Here is a 26,825-nt window from a genome sequence, read left to right as displayed (position 1 = left end):
CTATTGAAACACTCCCCAGCACTAAATAAGATTATAGCCTGTCGTCTATTGAAACACTCCCCAGCACTAAATAAGATTATAGCCTGTCGTCTATTGAAACACTCCCCAGCACTAAATAAGATTATAGCCTGTAGTCTATTGAAACACTCCCCAGCACTAAATAAGATTATAGCCTGTAGTCTATTGAAACACTCCCCAGCACTAAATAAGATTATAGCCTGTCGTCTATTGAAACACTCCCCAGCACTAAATAAGATTATAGCCTGCCGTCTATTGAAACACTCCCCAGCACTAAATAAGATTATAGCCTGTCGTCTATTGAAACACTCCCCAGCACTAAATAAGATTATAGCCTGCCGTCTATTGAAACACTCCCCAGCACTAAATAAGATTATAGCCTGTCGTCTATTGAAACACTCCCCAGCACTAAATAAGATTATAGCCTGCCGTCTATTGAAACACTCCCCAGCACTAAATAAGATTATAGCCTGCCGTCTATTGAAACACTCCCCAGCACTAAATAAGATTATAGCCTGTCGTCTATTGAAACACTCCCCAGCACTAAATAAGATTATAGCCTGTCGTCTATTGAAACACTCCCCAGCACTAAATAAGATTATAGCCTGCCGTCTATTGAAACACTCCCCAGCACTAAATAAGATTATAGCCTGTCGTCTATTGAAACACTCCCCAGCACTAAATAAGATTATAGCCTGTAGTCTATTGAAACACTCCCCAGCACTAAATAAGATTATAGCCTGCCGTCTATTGAAACACTCCCCAGCACTAAATAAGATTATAGCCTGTAGTGTATTGAAACACTCCCTAGCACTAAATAAGATTATAGCCTGTCGTCTATTGAAACACTCCCCAGCACTAAATAAGATTATAGCCTATCGTCTATTGAAACCCTGTTTCCACTTGTTACAAAGAAAGTGTATCAACATTGATGTCATGCCCTTAACAATAATAACTAGAAATCAGTTCAACATGCAGACACGAGCTACTTTAAAGTCTGCTGCCAGAATGGCTAACATCTGTACACTAAGTACTAAACGAACTAGGGCGCCCCCCTTACCTCCCCAAAACAAAACACACACGCCCTTAAAAAACAGAGGCGGCGTGCCAAAAAAAAAAAAAAAAAGAGAGAGAGACAGAGTTACCTTGGTCCGGCGTCTCTTCATTCTGTGGATGCGTGCCGCTAGCTGGATGACCTGGAGGGTCTCGTTGTAGTGGGGCACGGCTGAAGACACGTGCGCGATCATGCAAGTACGACAGGAGAGGTTGCCCAGGGAATCCCTCAGCAGCTGAGCTATTTTGCTGTCCCTGTGAGTACAAGATACAATGTGTTAGACCATCCGACAGATGGACAAGGAAGGCAAGCAGTTGAGTTGCTCCCATACCACGCATCTAAATAGGAAAGTCTCTATTCTATTAGCTAGGACGTTATTTACTGCACAACTTAGCCACTCAAGATTCGGTGATTAGAATAATTTAGTGTCTAGCTGGGACGGTGTAAATGCAGAAACACATTTCTTTGCTCTATCGATAAATGAAATAAATCTCTTTGATAACAGAGCCCCTCAGCCTTTTACTTGTGACGTCAGCTTCCCTCAGACAAATAAAGGTACTTTAGTTGGAAGGATGGGTAATATATTCAACACATGTTGAGAACCGCGGATTACAAGGTAAACATCAAAGTCTAGTGTTGTTTGGTTTGACTTTGACACTGTAGTTCTACAAAGAGAAACTTATTTTCTACTGAAATAAAAAAAAGTCTAATTACGACATTCAGAATTTTTCATCACAGACTCTTCAGATTTTAGATGAATGTTGAACCATCTGACACAAGACACACTGAAGTTCTAGATTAACCCCCAACCTCTCTCCCTCTTCTTTAATAATTCAATCAATGCAATTATCTCATGAGAGTAATGAAAATAAATAGTTCCATTCACATATAGGACTAAACTACGTCACGCAGAGTATAGAGACATTTCCTTTCGTGACGTAGTTCAACCAATAGACTGACAGAGTTATCTTTCAAATAAATATGTACACCATTGCACAGACATGCGTTCATTAGAATCATTTACATGTAAATACATATTCTTTAGGGAGAGGAGGCGGGTTAAAGCAGTAAATAGAACTATATCAAAAAAAAAAAAAAAAGAATCTAGTATAATTGATTTTCTGTAATCGCCACGAACAAAAATTAACATTTTGTTTAAACTAATTATATAATATGCGTCATTAGAACATACAAAAAGAAGAAACAAAGTCCGGAAGTGGGTCACAGGCCGTGATGTGAGTACCACATGAAAAAAGAAATTATTGAAACCCTCAGTCCCAGGCAACAGTTTGATGGAGAGCGTAAAAAGAGATGAACCGTGCAACGCAGGTGTCATGTCTTCCCACCTGATGCCGCCCTTATCCCCCCCCCCCCTTTTCCCATACACTGACTACACACTCAACAGGCAATGTATGAGCTTAGTCCATCACTAGCAACAAGTATTATACAATGGACATGCATCATTAGCATCACTAGCAACAAGTATTATACAATGGACAGGCATCATTAGCATCACTAGCAACAATTACAAAACACATACACACTAAAATGAAAACACACAACAGGAAAAAAATTACATTTTTGATGAAAAAACTGAAATACAAAGTGTGTGTGTGTGTGTGCGTGCGTGAAATACAGGTAAGAACTATTGTAGATCTACTTTCTTTAACTGTACACTTTTTAAATGTTTAGACTCCTTCACTTCAATAGGGAACAAGTCGCAAAAGACTCTATTCTTGTTCCCCGATTAGTTCCAGTTCTCAGCACCAACTCTTGAACAAACGAATTGAAGTTGGACAGCTCTTGGAGTGGGCGGCAAACAAATCAAACAAGTCTGACTTCATATTGTACATCACATTGAACTTCCTGTTGGAATACAAAATCAGCTTCCATTGGCCGAAACTGAAGCTCAGAGAACTTTTTGTATGTGTGTTTGCTCAAGGTGCGTGTTTGTGTGTGTCTGTAGAGCCAGTTTTATTTTTTTTTTTTACTCTTCCTTTATGCATGCGAAGATTTTTTATTTCATTATGCTAATTGTAAACTATTAAAATTACAAACTCGTTCTCTAGATAGGACGATAGGGAGGAAATGGCGCCAAGTGTGTTTGCGCGGATCAAAGTAGTTGGCGCTCATCCTGAACTAAAGACAAAGGGAGAGCATGCTCTGGGACTGGCAGTGATGAGCAAGCAATGAACAAGTTAGATCATGAAATACCCAGAGGACATATCGCAACTCTTTAATCATATTATGACCACTTCCTGTCCGCAATGATTGAAGCAAACAAAATGGATACTTGGCGCGACCTTCTTTTTTCCCCCCACCCGTCTGTCTTTTTAAAATATTTTTTTAAAATAATGAACTAATATTTGTGGGATGTCTAATCTGGGTATGGACAGTGTGTGTGTGTTGATCAGAAGGTTGCTCGAGTAATGTTGTGTTCTCGTAATGTTACTCTAGCTGAAACTGTATTGGACAGATAGACAGATCAAACATACACACGATGGAAGTGAAGTGACTAAATCCACTACTGTAGATGTCATATTTTAATCCAGAATGGGAACGGGCTAGTCTCAGTCACTATAACGTTGAAGATTTTACTCCAATGAAAGCCAAGCCTCATCGGTCTATCTTTAGCTAAGCTACTGCCTCGCTTTGAATTCATGTGGTCATAAATGTGCGTTCACTGACAGTAGCTTAAAGAGCGTCTCTGCAATTATAAACCATGATTGGCCACAACTTTCCCACTTATTAAATTAATGTTCACTTAGTGCGACTTATGCCCCAACAGGAACGGTAACATTTTGAAGGATTTTTTTAAAGACACTGGTCTGAATCATGGCGAGACTAGGTTTCAACGATGTCGACATTGACCTACTATAAATTTTCATGATGAAGTCTAGGTCATTGTAGCTCATGGCCTGATTCCATTGTTAAATTAAACCTTTTAAATTTTAACTCCTCCCTCCCCAAAAATATTATATCTGAAGTAGTTAGAAAACGAAATTTGAAATCGCATAGTGTTTGACAAATAGCTGTGATTTTTAAAGTAACCCTTCCAGGAGTTTTATTTCCCTGCCCAGTACCTTATCTCGGCTAGACTGGTGAATTTAAGAGATGCAGCTCTAGCTGAGTTCTGTCCTAAAGACTAAAGAAGACTACAGTGCATTCATAGAAGTTCCAGTGTAAGAAAATAATTAATTATTCCAATGTCATGACAGATCAAGCTAACTCGCAGGGGAAAAAAAGAACTTTTTACCTCATTTGTCGAGCATCGCTACATACCGTTTCCATCCTGGCCACCAAATCACGCTCACTGATTTTTAGGCATTAGGCCAGATTTTTATGTTTAACATTCAAAAGAAAGCCAAATAGTCTGGAATCTGCTCATAAGACAAAATACCAACAAACCAAAACATTTTTGGACTAAAAGGAGAGTTAAAAAAAAAAGAGGGGGGGGGGGATTCGATTAAAATTCCATAACCAATAAAGTCTACAGTACGTACATAAGTACGTTTTAATCAAATAAGCAGCAACTAATTTAATACTAAAACTTTTTGATCTTATAGATAACCGAATAACCCAAGGCTTGACTATCCGCATATCCGAAAGAGAAGTATAGACAAAAAAAAATTGTGGTTGCTGCTTTGAGGTTAGGGGCACCCACGAGCTGACGACCATCTTGGCATTTCTCGCGCCACGCACGTGTTTTATCTGACTCTCTGATCATCCTCCCCCCCCCCTCTTTTTTCCACTTCATGCACGTTCCCAGATCGCCCCATCTCCAAGCTATCAAGCTCCTCCACCATCTCGGCGCCCTCCCTCTACATACATCCCCTCCCCCATTCTTCCAACATCTTTCAAGTGGTTCAGTTAGCAGTTCTGAATTTGACTTAAGCCAATGTCAGTTTCAGTGGCAGAAGTCTGTGCTCTTAATATTTCCTTAAAAACATTCACCTCCTCACTCGTAATACTGAAAACTTGTAGCATAAGAATTTTTAAAAAATCGATTCCTCCTTTACGAAGCCGGTGAAGGTCTGATATTTAACATTCTTTTTATTTCTTATAATGATTCTAAATATAACAAGAAGTCTTTCCATTAATCTTACACAATCAAGTTCTTCTATTACAAGCAGCTCATTTCTACATAAAACTGTGCGTAAAATGTTCATTCAACTCTTTCCTGAATGAAAAGACACATTTGAGCCGAGTGCGGGAATATCCGCTGAAAGCGAATTCAAAATAGGCAAATTTAATTGTAATTATATAACATTACGAAAAAAATAATAAAGCGCAACCCAGAGCTTTCAGTGTTCAAAATGAGATAGTATTTTTCTTTCAGAAAGATATTCGTAAACTGTCAAATTTCTATGAAAATCGTTAGAGGTCGTGACGTTGCAGGTGAATGTTGATGCATTCTGTAACGAATGGTCTCGCTTGAATACAAATAATTTATTGAAGCACTCAAGTTAAAAGATACAAAGAACTGAGTCAGTAATCTAAGACGTGTACCTTTAACCCCCCCCCCCCTTACCTCCCATTACGCCAGATCTAAAAAACGAAAAAAAAAAGTCTGATTAATTTTTGCATTAAATAAGTTAAAAAAAAACAACCCACAACCTCTGTGAACTGTGAATAAGTTAGCCATTCAGAGAAAAGGATCACGCCAATGCTTATCAAGCCAACTGACTTCGCCAGAAGACATTTCATCATTAAAAAAAAAAGATTTTATGGTCGACAACTCTCCAAACTTCCGATAACACGGTTAAGAATTAAGGGCCTTTGTGTTTCCCGCATTTGGCATGATGACTAGCCTGGGTCGCTCGCTTGCCTTTATTCGCTCCCTTAAATACATTCATGAGCGGACATCGAGCAGAAGTGAAAAAAAAAAGTGGAAGGGGATAAAAGAGAGAAGGTGTTGGACATCATTGGCTGTCTCCTTCATTCCAGAACATTCCCAACGACTGTTGTCATAATTCGAAACGAATAATCTAAGGAGCTCTGTTGCAGTGTCAGGGCAACCTGACATCCACGTCCAATTTTGCAATGGCGGATCAAAGGGTCGAATCGAGAGTTTTCTACCATCTTGTGATGTCTATTGAGGCCGAGAAAGTTGAAACGTTTGGTTTCATGGTCACGTAGAATGGAAGGAGAACAAAAGAAAAAGGAGGGGGGGGGGTCTAGGAACCATAATAAAATAAGAATATAGGTCAGTAACAGTATACTTGCTCCCCCCCCCTCCAACAGGTCAAAGAAAAGAATATTTGTGTTACACATGATAAAAACAAAAACCTTCACTCAGTCATCCTTATAAAATGTCAACAACTATTACGTATGAACCAGAGGAAGGCCGAGAAAAGATGGGCGTGCTTATGTAAAAGCAAGGCAACAGGGAGTAGGACATTGGCTAAGACAGGCGTCCTAACTGGCAAAAGATCGTCTGTAGCTTCTCATCGTGACACCTCCACGGTAGACGCCGAAGTGAAAGTAGTTTCATCAAGTCTAATTTCTATGTAGAAGCCAAGAGAGTAGTGCAGATAATTCATTAAGATCTAAAAATAGTTCTAGGGGCTTGTTAGGGTCCAGCCCTAAAATAACTGACCACTCATATGTCAAGTTTGGGGCAGTGTTAGGGTCCAGCACTAAAAGAACTGACCACTTCTATCTGCAGAGTTGATCTTAATTAAATGAGGATGTCTAATTTAAAACAGAACGAGAGAGAGAGAGAGAGAGACATTAATAGTCCGATGATGACATGTAGGCGTATCCTTTTATGGGGGTTAGTCACACGTTCGCTGTTAATAATGAGGGGCCTTAAAAATTAAAAAAAAAGGGGGAATGAGTAACCACAGAGGACATTTCAGCAGAGGAAAAAGAGGGAGGACCCTAACGGTCAATCGGTCATCGCTATTTATGATCAAAGCTCTAATTAACAAACTTCAAACCGTGTACAGATCGAACATAAACAAGGCCAGAAGCTTCATGGGAGGCTAGTCCTTCTCCTCTCCCTTATTACCGGTCGATTTGTTGGACCGGTCAGCCTGGCAGACCGTCCACTGGCTAGGAATGAGAAAGGGCGTCTGCCATGGATAAAATACGGCTCTCCCTGTTTGACCCCAAGCTATGACTCAAAATAAAAAATTAATACCCCACCTATTTTTTTTTATTTTTTGAAGAGTGGAATAAATTATAGGGCTAGATCTCTAAGGTACTAGGTTGAAAACACAGGCTGAATAGTTCTAGTGTTATGCAGATGTTGCAATGATTTATTGTTGTTTACTCTTGAACACTTGATTTTTGGATTGAATGTGTAGTTGTGGATGTAAACAAAGAAACATTTGAGTAGAGTGCGGGAATACCCGCTGAAATCGTGTTCTTAAATAGAATGAATCATTTGAGTAGAGTGCGGGAATGATTGCTAAAAGCGTGTTCAAATAGCCACATTAATTATATTTAGATAAAGTATAAGGTCAAAGAAAGTTTTAACGGCGTGGCCAATTTGGTTGCATTTTTGTCCCTCATAGATATACATGAACGTCAAGTCTTTTCACCTAGATGTCTTTTTAAAACAACAAAAATGACCTTATAATGACCAAGACCAAGGCGTGTAGGTAACTAGTACAGAAAGACGAGATAAAAGTTATTCTCAGGTTTTGACAAGATCAAGGGACAAAATGTACAATTCCGTTCACAACGTCCACTGAGAAGTTTTCTAATGATGTAGCAGGTCTCAAGCTAAACCTCACTCAGACAACACAAGCTTGGTTAGGGTCTCAAACATGACCGTGTGGTCAGGGTTAGGGTCTCAAACATGACCGTGTGGTCAGAGTTAAGGTTGGGGTTAGGGTCTCAAACATGACCGTGTGGTCAGTTAACTTACATAGATCAGTTCAAAAAATGTCTTTTGTCTTTGTTAAAATCGTTGACATTTCAGTAAAGGAAGTAGTTGATAGAATCCCTGAGTCATGTGGTAAGTATTTGAAGTAATATGAAGTATTTTACTCTATAAAATAAAAAAGATATTGTGTTTAGGCCATATGATGATGGATTAGTTTCGCTAGTTGGTTGTTGTAACTTATAGCGACCAAGACTCACGGGTTCTGACAAAGTTGGACATATTTCTTGTCAAAAAGCTAACTTTTAAAGAGCTAATCATTAAAACTGATGGACAAAACGCTTGATTGCTAAACAGAGGGGTCTCTGTTCAAATCTCTATCAAGGTTGTAGTTTTTCATTCCTAATGTTGAAGACCTCCATGAGTTGACAAAGATGAGACAGACATAGATGAGACAGACAAAGATGTGACAGACATTCGAAACTTGATGAGGATAAAGACGAAGGGCTACAAGAAGAGGCGTCTCTAGGGTTGTTGTCACTAGTGTCACCCCCACCCCACCCCCCACCACCCACAAAAAAAATGTCCAAACAATCAACATTTGTTGTAGTTGAAAGAACAGATGTTTACAGTCTTCAAAAAGAAAACGCGCTACTAATGAATAGATTTTTAAAAGCTTTATTTAAAAAAGAAATACATACGATACAAACGAAATTGACTCATTATGAAACTATTTCGAATTTCTTTCCAACTCCCACGAGAATGTCAAGTGCTATCTCTGACCAGAGTATCTCTCTCTATAAGTTGTTCCAAATTTTACTATATACATAGTTTACTATATACATATATTTGTTTTAAATTATATTAGATCTACTCCAATCTTTCTGCACCTGCAAGGCAACTTGCTTGGAAGAAATGTTTAGTCAGAAGCCTTCTACACACACGTGATGTAATATAGACCAGAACACACACTTTACAAGGGATCACTTTTTGAGACCTTCAAATCTTGCTACTAGTGATATTTAATTGGAGACCTTCAAATCTTGCTACTAGGAATATTTCATTGGAGACCTTCAAATCTTGCTACTAGGGATATTTCATTGGAGACCTTCAAATCTTGCTACTAGGGATATTTCATTGGAGACCTTCAAATCTTGCTACTAGGAATATTTCATTGGAGACCTTCAAATCTTGCTACTAGGGATATTTCATTGGAGACCTTCAAATCTTGCTACTAGGGATATTTCATTGGAGACCTTCAAATCTTGCTACTAGGGATATTTCATTGGAGACCTTCAAATCTTGCTACTAGGGATATTTCATTGGAGACCTTCAAATCTTGCTACTAGGAATATTTCATTTGAGACCCAAGATCTCGCATCTAGGAATTTTAGTTGAGACTCCAAGATCTCGATACTTGGTAGCCAACATGATAGAGCAGCATCATGGTTCAGGAACCACTGGCACGCAACTTAAACGAGTATTGGCTACAACTATAATTTCTACAACATCTACTATAATGCCTTCCACTTGTAGACTTAGGGTGTGTGTGTGTGTGTGGCTCCAGCAGGAGTAGGGGAGGGCAACAGGTAACATATTCAGAATTCCCTCCCTTCGATGTTGTGCTTAATTAGCAACCACTTGCGGCAAGCTTCAAGTGAAAGCATTAGAATCTCATTAAAAACTATCACAGCACCGAGCCTGCGAAACAAAAATCTCGTTAAAAATATTTTAGTACAAAATTATATTTCGGGTTCGTCCTTCAACGCTGCCAGAATTTCTTTTTAAAAGTGGTTGTGTGTGTGTATAAGTGTGGGTGTATGTGTGTGTGTGTGTGTGTTTGAGCGTTTGTCGGTTTATGTATGTTTGTATCTGCTTTTGAATTATAGTGGCAATTGTCGGGTTGTCCAAAGTCGTTCAATCCCCAGAGAATTGAAACATTAGAATAGAGGCGCCAGAGAGACAATGTACTAGCTCTGGAGTGTTACATCATGTAGGCGTCTTTACACAGAGAGAGAGAGAAAGAGAGACAGACAGACAGAGAGAGACTGAGAGACAAAAGGAAAGACAGAGAGAGACAGAGGCAGAGAAAGAGATAGAGAGAGAAAGAGAGACAGAGAGAGAGAAAGAGAGAGAGATGTGATTGCTGACTTCTGACTTTCAACAAGTGTTTGGAATAGGGACAGAGATTCAATAAGCTTTTACACAAACATTGAACAGAAGGAGAAGGGCCAGACACACGGAGATTACACACATAGGTAGATAGATAGATAGATAGATAGATAGATAGATAGATAGATAAATAGATAGATTGATAGATAGATAGATAGATGGATAGATAGATAGATAGATTGATAGAAAGATAGATAGATAGATAGATAGATAGATAGATAGATAGATAGATAGATAACACACATAAGTACATTGATAAAAATAGACAATATAAGAAGACTAAAAAACATTCGATGAAAGAATTGAAACCACAAAATGACAGATGGGGTTAAGAAACAAAATGTCAGCTGAACCATTAACTTAATTCGTATTCATCTTTCTTTTTCAAATTCTTTCTTTTCACAATTCAATCAACCGCATTCTTGTTCACAGTCTCTCTCCCTATCTCCATTTTTTTGGGGTTGCCAACTCCAATTTTTTCCATACACTTTCCGCTAAAGTAGCTGTTTTTCTTGTTTATTTTTTTTTGTTGGCCTGAAAGAAAGGGTCGTTATTTATCGCTCTTTTAATGTGCGATCACTCCCGATTCGTGACATATTCAATTCGCAGACGTGGGAATGCCTTCCCTTTATTTGTTTCGAATCGCTTTAGAAACCTATTCGTTAGTTGGCATGTTTTGTTAGCTTCTAGGTTTAGTAGATGTGATTTATTGGCGGCAGGACCAAGAGGGGGGTGAGGTAGGGTGAACGCGGGCACGTTGCCCTGCCTCATCGTGGCGCCCGCGTGGAAACGGCCATAAGAGGAAGTGGCTAGGCGAAATGGGTAGCAAAACATGACTCCCGTGGGGATGCCCACGGGTAGACGAGAGTCAACCCATAGCACGGGCGGGGTTGTAAAAAAGTCCCCACGAACACGTCCCACATCCATGCGCTGTTCCTCAAAGGGACCGTTACATCAATGGCGGTTCCCACACAGCTAGCTTGGTACAACGAAGGAAAATGACGGTGGCTCCCGGTGCCCTCGGCCTTCGGCCATGTGCAGCCAAGCATGCGTCGGGGCCAAAGGCATTGGAAACAGCAATGTTTACATAGGCATTGACTCGGGTCCCTCTCAAACAGAACTGTGTTCCCACAGGTTTGTTTTTTTTTTTACTGTTCGGCTGGACGACCAAACATGTTTTTTTTTCAAACTTAGAGCTCGAAGAGCCTTCGGCTCAGCTCTTAGACATCAACAAGGTAGGGTGAAGCATAAGCTGTGCAAGAAATGGGTAATGAAATACTTGTGGGCATAAAAGATAAAGCTATTCAATTAATGTTGGTGGTCGGACGGGACACAGGGTGATATTCAAAATAAGTAAAAATGTATTTTGTATGTACTAAAAGACACACACACACACACACTGAGCAATCTATTCTTCTAACATTATAGTTGACATATAGACATACAGCCTATTTATAACAGCAGTGGCTCTATTCGAGTTGTATTTATCTATATAGTGACGGATATATATATATAAAATCAGCGTAAGATGGAATAAATAAAATAGACTTCTAATAGAGCCTTCCATCTCTATAACACCAGTGGCGTAGCTATGCTATTGTCATCATTTGGGGGACCGGGGGGGGGGCTTGACCTCTTTGGGGACCCTTGCATTCTGCGTAATATTTAATATAAAAAACAATTTCGAACAAGGGGGATTTTCCAATTCTCCCTCCTCCCTCACCCTACTACGCCAGGTGCAGTTTGTTTCTTTATCTTTTTTGTTTTGTTTTTAAAGGTTGTAATGTCAATCAATTTTTGGTCTTCTCCTGAAAAAACAAAACACCTCTGTCCCCTTCCCTCTGTTCTTTTTCGTTGACCACTCGAACTGACAGACTTACCTGTGAGGCACGTGGCGTTGACCATTGAGCAAGGCCATGATGACATTACCAAGAGCAGACAGACTGAGAGAAACATTGTTTGGATCTTTAGACTTGGAGGCTGTCCCGAGGTCAATCAGATGCAGACGTGATCGTCCTCCAGCCACTGTGGACAGACGTAACAAGAAAAATATTAGAAATAATTTAAAAAACAAAACTTGTATTAAGTGTACTTGTATCCATTAGTTTGGACCAGTCTGTATTTCAATGTGTAATACATCTAGACAAACAATGATAGATCTATTCGATTAGAAATATTTGTACCAATAGTTTTTGTTTCGGCGCAATTTCATGCAATTAGCTTTCTCAATACGATACGATTCTATCACTTGTCTAGACTACTCTAGACCAGTTGGGTGGAAAAAAAGGGAGGGGAGAAAGAAAGGGGGGGGGGTACCTGTGTCAATGTTACAGTGATCGCGCTTTAAATGCATTTATATAAAATAAGTTGAACGACCTGAATTCGAACTCGAGGGCTGAAGCCTCATAAAGCCTCCTCAAGCCGACACAGTTGTCACTGTGCCGGTGAAGTGCTTATGAAAAGAGAAGTTTTTATAGTTATATATTGTTAGTTTGAAACTTTAAAGCGGACTCCTATACCTACAAAGTATAAAGGGAACTAATTCAACTTATACTACCACACCAGTCAAGTAAAATCTTCCCTTGTTCGGTAACAAGCAAAAATATTAATTACTAATGGACCTCAATTAAACTAATCGTAAACAAACAACATTTAGCCACGTGGTTCTCTATCTCTTCTATACAAATTACGTAATCAATAAAGGCTGTCACGTGATACGTTTTTAAATTTGTTTTATCAATATTATCACGTGGCTAAATGTTGTTTGTTTACGATTGATGAATGAGGTCCATTAGTTATGTAATTCTTGTTTTATCAGGTAAAAGAAATAATTGTGCAACAATTTCAGCTTGATCTGAGATAGGGTGTGGGAGAAATAACGTGTACAAAATGTTTACCAGGCAAACAGAGTGAGTTGATATAAACTTTGTAAAAATGGTGTTAAAGAATTGAATCAAAGAATCACAAAGTAAACTACCACACACAAATACATGGCGTTAAAAGAAGCACAAAGGTTTGATCTCATTGCATTGCAACATTAGATGTAGCCTTTGTAGTTCAGCATAGCCTGCATATTCAGAAACGAAATCTCAATGTCATAGTCTATTCTCAAACAACTGAGACATAAATAGTGTACATAAATGTACAGTTTTAGAGTTAGGGGTTTTATCTTCGGATTCCTCAATCGGTAGATCTTCTTCTTCTTACATAGTACAGACGTTACTCACAAAAAGAAGACATGTCTTTCTCTTTCTCGCCCCCTCCTCCACCCCAATACACATTTCCTTAATTATTGATAAGAGGAAGTAGAAAACGATTTAAAAAAAATATTTAAAAAAAAAAACTTCAAATGAATTTACAAACTTGTAAAGCTCACAGCATCTTTTAGTCTAAATGTAAAGCATATTTTGTAAACTCAAGAAAGTTTTCAGGAATGTAGTAGACATTTCTTCGTTTCGTCTATATTTTTCCTTCCAGCATTTTTAAAAACTCCACCGGAAGACTTGTGATGTCCATCTTTAATTGCTACATGTTTCAAACAAAAATTGGGATAAGCATTTCAGGTGAAGTGTTACTAGGAAATCAGCAGGCAGTCTACGACGATTTCTTTAGTAGGATTACATTCGAAGAGTTCAGCAAATGATAGAAAAAAAAACTTACATGGAAAAGAAGGAAAAAAAAAAACTTTCCCTGCAATGTAGATCAGTGTGTCTTGAGATCACGGTCTACGGAGATCCATAGACTACGAGAGTGTTATGAGACTATCACAAAAACTCTCCCCACCAGAAATCACTTGCCTAGATTTAGTGAAACTAAAGCACACAAGATCAAACTAAAAAGAATCCAAAAAAATAGATGGAAACACATTAAATAAAGAATGAAAGTGAGCTGACCATGACCTGTTCAAGACCTACACTTTGGGGCAACAAATCTAGACCCAACATTGCAGTAGATACCAGGATTGGAACTCACGACTTCCATGGCAAACACAGATAAAACTGTTGACTAGGAAAATGCATGCTTCCAGAATATCATTATAGTGTCCAAGCATAGACAACTGGATTGGTAAACAATGTCCTTTATCAAACTTTTTATAGCTGAACTATGATTTATTTGAATGTCTTTTTTTTGTAACTTATTATAAGATTAGTTGCTATTTGTTGCTCTACGGATGCTGTACAAAGCGAGTGAACTGTACAGAAGTGTTAGTGAATGAACGGTACTTTGACTACGTGCTAACACAACTCGCGCATGTTCTAATCATGATCAAGGGAGGCTATTACAATCTACTCTCTTAAACAGTAGCAGACGTGAACAAATACAGTTTGACAAGATTTTTATCCTTTCGAGGCTACAACGACGCTTTGGCGGCAAAACTCGCTCTGGGTCCAGTAGAAATTCGATCTGCCATCCCGATCAGGTTTGGACCAATTTAATTACAGGGAGCAAATCAGATTTGGTTGAAAGTGAGACCAACACATTTAGGCAGCCCATCAGCGCGGCTCTCACGTTGTAGTGGAGGCACCAACGTTTAACATCAAGATGTAATGGCCATTTTTTGGAAATGTTTTGTTCGGTAACAAATTACATCGCCAATCATACGCAAGACAAAAAAAAAAAAAAAAAATGCGGCCAGACTGTTTCACGCCATTGTCCACTGTCTATTTAGTTTTCATTTCAAAACATGTTCACTTTGTGTTTTGTCCCAAAGTCTGAACACATTCTTTCTCCCAATTCCCATTCTCGGATCAAGCTGAAACTTTTCACAAGTGTTTAATGTCCATAACAACACATGAATCAATAAAAAAATGATTAATTAATTATATTAATCAGTGGTACCGGCAATTAATTATTTTTTTATATTGAAAAAGGGAAATAAACATTACAGCATTGAGAAATATGACCGTAAATGTGCAGTTCTTTCCATATATAAGCTTTGTTGTTTGTTTTTTAAAAGTAATTTGTGTATGTTGCTTTTTATTTTCCTAGAGAGGTAATAGAAAAAGAAACAAAAAAGTGGGGGGGGGGGGGGATAATTTATAGATCTAGGTTAATTTTAAGCAGGAATGTACGTGATGGTCCAAATTGTGGTCTACTTCAGGTGGTAGTGGAATGTTGGACTTGTTTTGATCAACGATGCCTGGCCTTGTTTAGGACGCTGATCAATGGCTGGGCATAGCTACCACTTACACACACACACACACTGTATCGGTGACTTAGTAGAATATAATCATTGTACTATTATTCCTCTTCCCCCCCCCCCCATGCCCATTTAGTAGCGGTGAAAATAGCAGAAGTAGAGGGGTGTGGGGGAGGGGGGAGAAAGACAACAAATCAACAGGTATGGGTCTACGGTGTTTTATAATCAAACAGCCTGCACCAGACAATATAGATTGCATCCAGATGGTGCAACGCCCTCTCCTCACCCTGCATCTCTGCTTAATTGAAACATGGCGCCAACGGGATGCGCCAGAAGATATTCCTTAAAGGAGCGAAATGATGAAACCAGAAGATGTTTGGCTTCTCATCAAAACATATCATATATCAGATATATGGAATACAAACAAACAGACTCACTAACAAGCGAGTCGCAAAAAGAAAAAGTTGAAATTGAGAGTAGCTACTAATTTACACCCCTCCTCTCCTGTAATACCCCCTCCCCTTTGATTACCCATCATTTGTATTCCTGTGTTGAAAAACAATTCTATGGTCATCATATGTTTTTGTGGCATAGGGAAAAGTGCATCCTAATGTATTGAACATCTTGAGGCATTGGATCTGTTGTGCTGTTTACTACTATATGTTGGCACGTTGAGCTTCCCCTTCAATGATGTACACAAGAAGTCAATGATGTACACAAGAAGTCAATGATGTACACAAGAAGTCAATGATGTACACAAGAAGTCAATGATGTACACAAGAAGTCAATGATGTACACAAGAAGTCAATGATGTACACAAGAAGTCAATGATGTACACAAGAAGTCAATGATGTACACAAGAAGTCAATGATGTACACAATAAGTCAATGATGTACACAAGAAGTCAATGATGTACACAAGAAGTCAATGATGTACACAAGAAGTCAATGAGTCGGCGGCAACTAGAATGAGTTTTGACTTAATGAAAGAATCCCAGGAGACACGTGCAAATTATAAGTGCAGTCGTCACCTATAATGATCTCTGATATCTAAAAATAATCCAATGAGTCAAGAGTCACCAATGATGATTGCTGATATAAAAGAAAATCTAAGGAATCAAGAGTTACATATAATTATCGCTTATGTTAATAAAAAATCCTTAAGTCAAGCTTCATTCAGAGTGATTATTGGTAAAGAGGAATCACCAGAGTTTTATTAAACCATAATCTTAGACAAGTACTTTCCTCTACAAGAGTCATTTTCATGAAGAATCGAACCTCGGACGTTTACTTTAAACTAGTTCCATCGAATATCTATAGTTTTTTTTTTCCAACAGAATATATTCCTTTAGGCGCTTTTCGTTGAGTCTCTTTTGAGTCTCTTCTCGACTTGTGTACTAAGCAGGCAGCAAGATAGATCTAGATCACCAAAACAATATCACCGTAACTTACAAAGATGCAAAACAAATATTTCTATTCTGTTTGTTTGCGAACAAATTGTTCAGTGCTAAGTCTTTTAGCGAAAAACTAAGTACGTGTGTATTCATTTTAGCACACAGCTGCTTTTTTTTTCACTTGAGTACCTCTATTTTTTATTCTTTGCACTCTCTCTCTCTCTCTTCTCTCTCTCCATTCCTCCAAATGTTGAAGTAGAAAAGCTACACTCTCCTTAGTATTTGGATATCCAATGAAAACAAGTGGAAATAAACTTTCTAGCTCAAATAAAGCAAGAATGAAATAGATTACTTCCCCTGAGGCAAAGAGGAAATGGAAACCATGGCCTTCCGATGTGAGAAACTAAATTTCTTTTCGATACGTTCATCAACTGTACTCGTGGTGTAAAGAGTTGGAAATCCTGTTCTCATTGATAAAACTGTACTCATGGTGTAAAGAGTTGGAAATCCTGTTGTCATTGATAAAACTGTACTCATGGTGTAAAGAGTTGGAAATCCTGTTGTCATTGATAAAACTGTACTCATGGTGTAAAGAGTTGGAAATCCTGTTGTCATTGATAAAACTGTACTCATGGTGTAAAGAGTTGGAAATCCTGTTCTCATTGATAAAACTGTACTCATGGTGTAAAGAGTTGGAAATCCTGTTGTCATTGATAAAACTGTACTCAAGGTGTAAAGAGTTGGAAATCCTGTTGTCATTGATAAAACTGTACTCATGGTGTAAAGAGTTGGAAATCCTGTTGTCATTGATAAAACTGTACTCATGGTGTAAAGAGTTGGAAATCCTGTTGTCATTGATAAAACTGTACTCGTGGTGTAAAGAGTTGGAAATCCTGTTCTCATTGATAAAACTGTACTCATGGTGTAAAGAGTTGGAAATCCTGTTCCCATTGATAAAACTGTACTCATGGTGTAAAGAGTAGGAAATCCTGTTGTCATTGATAAAACTGTACTCATGGTGTAAAGAGTTGGAAATCCTGTTGTCATTGATAAAACTGTACTCATGGTGTAAAGAGTTGGAAATCCTGTTGTCATTGATAAAACTGTACTCATGGTGTAAAGAGTTGGAAATCCTGTTCTCATTGATAAAACTGTACTCATGGTGTAAAGAGTTGGAAATCCTGTTGTCATTGATAAAACTGTACTCATGGTGTAAAGAGTTGGAAATCCTGTTGTCATTGATAAAACTGTACTCATGGTGTAAAGAGTTGGAAATCCTGTTCTCATTGATAAAACTGTACTCATGGTGTAAAGAGTTGGAAATCCTGTTGTCATTGATAAAACTGTACTCGTGGTGTAAAGAGTTGGAAATCCTGTTCTCATTGATAAAACTGTACTCATGGTGTAAAGAGTTGGAAATCCTGTTCCCATTGATAAAACTGTACTCATGGTGTAAAGAGTAGGAAATCCTGTTGTCATTGATAAAACTGTACTCATGGTGTAAAGAGTTGGAAATCCTGTTGTCATTGATAAAACTGTACTCATGGTGTAAAGAGTTGGAAATCCTGTTCTCATTGATAAAACTGTACTCATGGTGTAAAGAGTTGGAAATCCTGTTGTCATTGATAAAACTGTACTCATGGTGTAAAGAGTTGGAAATCCTGTTGTCATTGATAAAACTGTACTCATGGTGTAAAGAGTTGGAAATCCTGTTGTCATTGATAAAACTGTACTCATGGTGTAAAGAGTTGGAAATCCTGTTGTCATTGATAAAACTGTACTCATGGTGTAAAGAGTTGGAAATCCTGTTGTCATTGATAAAACTGTACTCATGGTGTAAAGAGTTGGAAATCCTGTTGTCATTGATAAAACTGTACTCATGGTGTAAAGAGTTGAAAATCCTGTTGTCATTGATAAAACTGTACTCATGGTGTAAAGAGTTGGAAATCCTGTTGTCATTGATAAAACTGTACTCATGGTGTAAAGAGTTGGAAATCCTGTTGTCATTGATAAAACTGTACTCATGGTGTAAAGAGTTGGAAATCCTGTTCTCATTGATAAAACTGTACTCATGGTGTAAAGAGTTGGAAATCCTGTTGTCATTGATAAAACTGTACTCATGGTGTAAAGAGTTGGAAATCCTGTTGTCATTGATAAAACTGTACTCATGGTGTAAAGAGTTGGAAATCCTGTTGTCATTGATAAAACTGTACTCATGGTGTAAAGAGTTGGAAATCCTGTTGTCATTGATAAAACTGTACTCATGGTGTAAAGAGTTGAAAATCCTGTTGTCATTGATAAAACTGTACTCATGGTGTAAAGAGTTGGAAATCCTGTTGTCATTGATAAAACTGTACTCATGGTGTAAAGAGTTGGAAATCCTGTTGTCATTGATAAAACTGTACTCATGGTGTAAAGAGTTGGAAATCCTGTTGTCATTGATAAAACTGTACTCATGGTGTAAAGAGTTGGAAATCCTGTTCTCATTGATAAAACTGTACTCATGGTGTAAAGAGTTGGAAATCCTGTTGTCATTGATAAAACTGTACTCATGGTGTAAAGAGTTGGAAATCCTGTTGTCATTGATAAAACTGTACTCATGGTGTAAAGAGTTGGAAATCCTGTTCTCATTGATAAAACTGTACTCATGGTGTAAAGAGTTGGAAATCCTGTTGTCATTGATAAAACTGTACTCGTGGTGTAAAGAGTTGGAAATCCTGTTCTCATTGATAAAACTGTACTCATGGTGTAAAGAGTTGGAAATCCTGTTCCCATTGATAAAACTGTACTCATGGTGTAAAGAGTAGGAAATCCTGTTGTCATTGATAAAACTGTACTCATGGTGTAAAGAGTTGGAAATCCTGTTGTCATTGATAAAACTGTACTCATGGTGTAAAGAGTTGGAAATCCTGTTGTCATTGATAAAACTGTACTCATGGTGTAAAGAGTTGGAAATCCTGTTCTCATTGATAAAACTGTACTCATGGTGTAAAGAGTTGGAAATCCTGTTGTCATTGATAAAACTGTACTCATGGTGTAAAGAGTTGGAAATCCTGTTGTCATTGATAAAACTGTACTCATGGTGTAAAGAGTTGGAAATCCTGTTCTCATTGATAAAACTGTACTCATGGTGTAAAGAGTTGGAAATCCTGTTGTCATTGATAAAACTGTACTCGTGGTGTAAAGAGTTGGAAATCCTGTTCTCATTGATAAAACTGTACTCATGGTGTAAAGAGTTGGAAATCCTGTTCCCATTGATAAAACTGTACTCATGGTGTAAAGAGTAGGAAATCCTGTTGTCATTGATAAAACTGTACTCATGGTGTAAAGAGTTGGAAATCCTGTTGTCATTGATAAAACTGTACTCATGGTGTAAAGAGTTGGAAATCCTGTTCTCATTGATAAAACTGTACTCATGGTGTAAAGAGTTGGAAATCCTGTTGTCATTGATAAAACTGTACTCATGGTGTAAAGAGTTGGAAATCCTGTTGTCATTGATAAAACTGTACTCATGGTGTAAAGAGTTGGAAATCCTGTTGTCATTGATAAAACTGTACTCATGGTGTAAAGAGTTGGAAATCCTGTTGTCATTGATAAAACTGTACTCATGGTGTAAAGAGTTGGAAATCCTGTTGTCATTGATAAAACTGTACTCATGGTGTAAAGAGTTGGAAATCCTGTTGTCATTGATAAAACTGTACTCATGGTGTAAAGAGTTGAAAATCCTGTTGTCATTGATAAAACTGTACTCATGGTGTAAAGAGTTGGAAATCCTGTTGTCATTGATAAAACTGTACTCATGGTGTAAAGAGTTGGAAATCCTGTTGTCATTGATAAAACTGTACTCATGGTGTAAAGAGTTGGAAATCCTGTTGTCATTGATAAAACTGTACTCATGGTGTAAAGAGTTGGAAATCCTGTTGTCATTGATAAAACTGTACTCATGGTGTAAAGAGTTGGAAATCCTGTTGTCATTGATAAAACTGTACTCATGGTGTAAAGAGTTGGAAATCCTGTTCTCATTGATAAAACTGTACTCATGGTGTAAAGAGTTGGAAATCCTGTTGTCATTGATAAAACTGTACTCATGGTGTAAAGAGTTGGAAATCCTGTTGTCATTGATAAAACTGTACTCATGGTGTAAAGAGTTGGAAATCCTGTTGTCATTGATAAAACTGTACTCATGGTGTAAAGAGTTGGAAATCCTGTTGTCATTGATAAAACTGTACTCATGGTGTAAAGAGTTGAAAATCCTGTTGTCATTGATAAAACTGTACTCATGGTGTAAAGAGTTGGAAATCCTGTTGTCATTGATAAAACTGTACTCATGGTGTAAAGAGTTGAAAATCCTGTTGTCATTGATAAAACTGTACTCATGGTGTAAAGAGTAGGAAATCCTGTTCTCATTGATAAAACTGTACTCATGGTGTAAAGAGTAGGAAATCCTGTTCTCATTGACAACATTAATGCACAGTTAGTTAAAGATTGTATTAAAAAGGCGCGATCTATTTGAGTAAGTTGAATTAGATCTAGCTTTGACTTAGTTTGAAGTGTATTTGATCTATTTGAGTAAGTTGAATTAGATCTAGCTTTGACTTAGCTTGAAGTGTACTTGATCTATTTGTACTGCTTTCTTGATTCTTTGCCCGATTCAAACAGCATGCATGATAACATGATAGTTGCGTCCCAAATAAGCCAAAAGTTCAGAACAAATACATTTGATTTGATTGGTTACTTGAAATAACACGTGACTTACATTTTACTTTTTCCCTTGCTACAGATATTTGTTATTTTTAGAGAGAAGGTAATTTTATAAGCTGGCCTTAAATTAAGGAAAGACTAAGAGTGAAAGAGAGAGAGAGAGAGAGCGAGAGAGAGAAAAAGAGAGAGAGATCTAGAAAGACAAATACAAAATAACTATGAGAGAGACGGAGAGAGAGAGAGAGAGACGGAGAGAGAGAGAAAGTATATTAATTCTACAATCGACACTATTAACAAGTTTCGTGTTGCTTTTGTTTTGACATTTCTTCAAATCATTTTGTGCCAGGAAAAACAAAAAACTCAAACTCCAAGGAAATCATTGACAACACCGACAGATCAACAATTTTAATTTCTGCTTTTTCCATTGAATTGGCATTTTAAAAGCGCTATCTCCTTGGACACTAAAACAAACACTTCGTTTATACAATTTAAAAAACATATTCTGAAAGTCTTAATACACGTTCGCTTTCTCTTCTGGTCTATGGGGTGAATGCAAAAGACATTCAACCAACACATTGATCTGAAAACAAGTCTTAAGACGTACGGTAAATAACAAAAAAATAATTAAAGACTCTCAAAGAAAACAACAAGAAAAGAACTAATCATGAAGTTTGTATTCGGAAAAATCTTGACATTAATGACCCCTACTGAATAGAAGCGCTGAAAGTTTGAAACTGGTGTTTCAGAAACAGAAAGGGGGAGAAGGGGGTTAGGATTAAGTCATCTTTATGAAACTTGTCTAACTGTGTCGAGGAATACGTAGCAAGAAGAGGGGACAAGGCCTGGACAACATGCAAACCTTTTTATTCTAACAGTTGAACAACAACAATAACAACAACAAATAAATAACAACAAGTATCGGAGGGATTTTTAACCCCCCCAAAAAAATAAACAAAAACAAAAAGATATTTCTATATTTAGAAAATGTAACTCAAATGATCTTATCTTATCTTATATAATACAGACGTTACTTCAAAAAAGAAGATGATTACGTCCTATGCGTCATGCATATTAACCAATGACTTAAATCCTGCCAAGTCATTGGTTTTCCTGGCTAGCTCAGGCAACCCATTCCATGCTCTAATAGCACTAGGGAAGAAGGAGTATTTGTACAAATTTGTCCTAGCATATGGAACAAGAAATATGCCTTTATCTTTGTGTCTTTCAGAGTATTTTATTAAATTTTGTTTTTGTATTTGAAGATTATGGTTCAGTGTTTTATGTATAATTGCTACTTTACTTTTGAGTCTTCTGTCCTGAAGGCTTTCTAAATTTAGTGATTTTACTAAAGGTGTTACTCTAGTAAAATGTGAATATTCGTTTGTTATGAATCTCACTGCTCTATTTTGTGTCTGTTCCAGTTTCTTAATGTTTTCTTGAGTTGAGGGGTCCCAAACGGAGGATGCATATTCTATTATTGGCCTAACCAAGGTTAAATAACATTTTAGTTTTATGTTCTTATTTGATTTTTAGAAACTGCTTTTAATAAATCCTAATGCTTTGTTTTTTTTTATAGTTTCATCAATATGTGGATTCCATGACAGTTTTTCATTTATTATAACACCTACGTATTTTGCGTTTTTAGTCTGTGTTACTGGTTTGCCATGAATAAGATAAGTGGAATTAATTTGTTTTGTTTTTTTTTGTTACTCTTAACAACTGACATTTTTCTGGGTGGAAAGACATACTCCAATTTGATTCCCATTTCTGTAATTCATCTAATTCTCTTAGTAAAATATCTGTGTCTTGTGTTGTTTTTATTGTTCTATATATTATGCTATCATCTGCAAATAATCTAACTTTTGTTCCTGAAGTAATGCAATTTGGTAAATCATTTATGTAAATTAAAAATAGCAGTGGACCCAAGACTGTTCCTTGAGGTACACCTGAGTTTACTGTTATCGGTGTTGATTTAGAGCCATTTATTATTACAGTTTGTTCTCTCCCTATCAGAAAATCTTTAATCCACTGATGCAGTGGACCAATTAATGCCGAAATATTTTAATTTTTTAAGCAAACTATGGTGGTGAACTTTGTCAAAAGCCTTAGAAAAATCTAGTAAGATAGCATCTATTTGTTCACTATTATCTAAACCTTTTGAAAAATCATCAATTAGTCCTATTAGTTGTGTTTCACATGATCTATATTTCCTAAAGCCATGTTGGTATGGGGTGAAGACATTATGTTTGTCTAAGTGGTTTATGATGTTGCTACATATTATGTGTTCTAGGATTTTACATGTGATGCTGGTAAGTGATACTGGTCTGTAGTTTCCTGGGTCAGATTTTTCTCCTTTTTAAATACGGGGGTGACATTAGCTTCTTATATTTATATTAGTACGAGTGCAAATGGAATAGTAAGTGAATCGTATTACATCCCTACCCCCCCTCCTCGTATCTTACATTACAAAACAGATTTACACAATGGAACTATTTATACCAGTCAAATGTTTCAGTTCTCAAAGACATAAGTGAGCAGTGAAACCTGAAACGTTAATAATAACGAACTGCCACATTTTCGACACATTGCAAAGAGTATTAATTGTCAGATCTAATGAGACTAATCAACGACTCACATAATATCGCTGAAAAAGAACAAAAAAAGAAAGCAGTGTAATACTAACAACATAAAAAATCTGTGAAAAACAATATTTGAAAAATATCGCACAAAAAAAAAAACAACTTCTAAAACCATTTGCAGTAACAAGAAAGTGAGGAAAAGGAATTATGCGTCACTTGATTTCTAACAATAAGCAATAGTAGGCCTAATGTATTTATTCCTAACAAGTGAAAAGAAAATATACATTTGGAAAAGAGTTTTGGAAAAAAGTACACATTTTAAATGAAACACTACAGTGTCAACTATTTTAAACTATTTGAAATTGAAACTTACAAACATTTATCTACTTTGACCAATGTATCAATAAATACTTGCAAAAAGACGAACTACTTTCAGGGATGAAATGAATGCACATAGAAACATAGATTTGGTGATTCAAAAAATCCACAGAAAGAAACGAATGCTCTAGATCGCTTTCAGAGTGTTCAATCTCGTGACGCTCAATTTCAAATAAGTAACACCAAAAAGTGTTCCCAGCACTCTCAAGCTACAGAACAAAATAACGCGCTGTTTGTCAGTGATAGATATGAAGCATTCTAGTTTCACGCCTAGGCTAATAACAAAGTCACATACCGTGGCGGTGGCACCAACATCACAGACAAGTTTTATATCCAGATAGTCCCAGGTCGAAACAGTTGTAGACGCATGTCGCTCACACACACAACAACGGGAGGCTCGGGGACTAGAGATAGGTACTTGGTGGGCAAATACCGTAGGCTCCAAGGTATATTTAACATTTGTACACCGCTCGATGAGGTGCCGGACAAGTGGGGGAGGCGGCGAGAGGGATGAGTGAAGAGGAGAGAATAGACGGCGGAGGCAACAGACTTCCTGCCGGGAAGGGGGAGTATCAACTAGATACCACTGGGGGGTGAGAGTATAATTATATACTGGATGAAAGAGTACGGGGGGGGGGAGAAGACTATTACAGACGGGCATGGGGGGGGGGGGTGTAGAGTTCAGACTGAAATGGAGATTGAATTAAAACGAATAAAAACACAGAGAACAAATCTCAGCATGTTGGAGGAAATAGATGGAAACGCTTGAGTGCAGAGGCGTGTTGCATTGAGGGTAGAAAAGAAGAGGGTACTCAAGGCGTGTGTACGTGTTTTGGGGGGGGGGGTGAGGAAACAGATGGGGGGGGGGTGGCTGATGATGTTGAAGATGGTTCAAGTCCTTGAGATAGCGTGAGACGAGGATGAAAGGTAATGGGGGGGGGGGAGTGATTCTCGCTGGTGCAGAGTGGACAGACCATTGAGGGTGGGGGAGGGAAGAGGAGAACGAGGGTGTAATTGATGACAGAGATAAAGGGCGCCTCATCATCACTGGATAGTACTCGCCCACAACAGAAGGGGGGCGGGCGACAAAACACATCTCAAGGAGAGTGTCAGCGGGTGGTAGAAATGAGAGGCGACTGTTTTTCTGGACCCCGCTCTTTCTTCTCGGTCAGACACTCTTGCGGTCAACCAAAAAAGTGACCACTTCCTTCCTCTCCCCGCTGAAGAATTTATGAGGGTGGTCGGCACGGATGAAGCGATTACCACCCATTAAAACTGACCGCAGCTGACCACTGGGCCGCAAACTCAGAATAAGATAACGCGCTCTTGGCAAGCTTTCTTCTCGGATCCTCCCCCCACCACTTCACACTTCAAGGACGAATGTGACCCAAAAACGTCTCATTTACTGAAGAGGGAGGCGTGGGGGTCTGCTTTACAACAGGAAAACACGAGGTACCTCATCAGGGTCAATGATAGAGGCCGCATCTCCAGCCACGCGTGACTGGCCAGAACAGAGATCAAAGCCATAAAAGAGTACTTGGAAAGAAAAGACCAAAAAGAGTATAGCTATAGAGCACGATGTCTGGCCATCCAAGGAAAGGGGTGGGAAACAATTCTAAAAACTGTTTCAAATCCAAACCACGTTAAAAGTGTGTATCCCGCGTACATCTTATTCGCAATACTCACACTAAAAGTTAATCCCAGTAGTCCGCTCATCATTTACTCTTACAGTAAGAGAGACAAAAGAAGGGAAAACGATATGAAGAAATGTGGTGGCGATATGTAAAGGTCTAATGAGCTTTATTAGCTATTTACACTGACTTATAATTAAACTTGTTTGGTAAAAACATTTTTAGTTTAAAAAGGGGAGGGGTAAGCAAGAGAGAGAGAGAGAGAAAAAAAATGATAATGCCATAAAGTGAAACCTTCCTTACACTCGATTTCCGCCGCTGTCTGTGGCGAGAGTATAATTAGTCAAAGATGTTACGTGGCGACAGAAATTGTGTTTCATTTTAAACGAGTTCCAGCTTATTATCTTTGATTTAATCAACTACTTGGACAAAATGTTTCCCTGTCCGGGTAGTGGTCGTTCTGTGTGTCTTGGGGGAGGGGGTGGCGGCGGCTAGATATTTAAGTTGCTTCAGTAAACTAATTAAAATACCAAAATATCATTATGTTAATGTACTGTGCTAATAAGTGTAGCTCACATTATGAAAAATAGGAGAGTTAATAAAAGGAGTATGTGTTACACACACGCACTCGTAGCCGGCCCCTGTGGTTTACGTTCAGAGTTGTACTCACACATTACGTAATCTAGAGGCTGCACTAGTTTCAAAATGTATAATTTAATAGTTAGACAAATGGTTCTTTACAAAAATGTTTTAGAAAAGGTGTATAGGTAAGTGCATACAGGGAAAACAAAGATCACGAAAAAGAACATTCGGAGACAGCTCCATTGTTTGACAGATGAGTTGTAGAGGAGAAAAAAAAAGGTTGTGGTGTTACTGTTATTTTGTTTCGAGAACCACTGGGCTACAAACACATTCGCTGGTTCATTG

At 37.9% G+C, this 26,825-nt stretch overlaps 1 protein-coding gene and 1 long non-coding RNA gene across 3 annotated transcripts in view; one reads left to right on the top strand and one right to left on the bottom strand.

Annotated features, from left to right (window-relative positions):
* Nucleotides 1–26,825, bottom strand: part of LOC106057963 (kinesin-like protein KIF26A) — a 307,846-nt gene that overhangs the window by 9,595 nt on the left and 271,426 nt on the right. For both annotated transcript variants that reach the window (XM_013215332.2, XM_013215331.2), the window contains exons 14-15: nucleotides 11,957–12,101; nucleotides 1,164–1,326 (exon numbers count right to left, since the gene is read on the bottom strand). In XM_013215332.2, the coding sequence (XP_013070786.2) occupies nucleotides 1,164–1,326; nucleotides 11,957–12,101 (308 nt within the window). The remainder of the gene's footprint in view (nucleotides 1–1,163; nucleotides 1,327–11,956; nucleotides 12,102–26,825) is intronic.
* LOC129925318 (uncharacterized) lies at nucleotides 10,634–11,579 on the top strand. Its single transcript, XR_008777118.1, has 2 exons — nucleotides 10,634–10,813; nucleotides 11,312–11,579. It is a non-coding gene; the product is annotated as an uncharacterized LOC129925318 (long non-coding RNA).

The sequence above is a fragment of the Biomphalaria glabrata genome, chromosome 3, assembly GCF_947242115.1.
Source record: "Biomphalaria glabrata chromosome 3, xgBioGlab47.1, whole genome shotgun sequence".
In the NCBI taxonomy this organism is placed as follows: Eukaryota; Metazoa; Mollusca; class Gastropoda; family Planorbidae; genus Biomphalaria; species Biomphalaria glabrata.
This window is presented reverse-complemented; position numbering and strand designations above follow the sequence as displayed.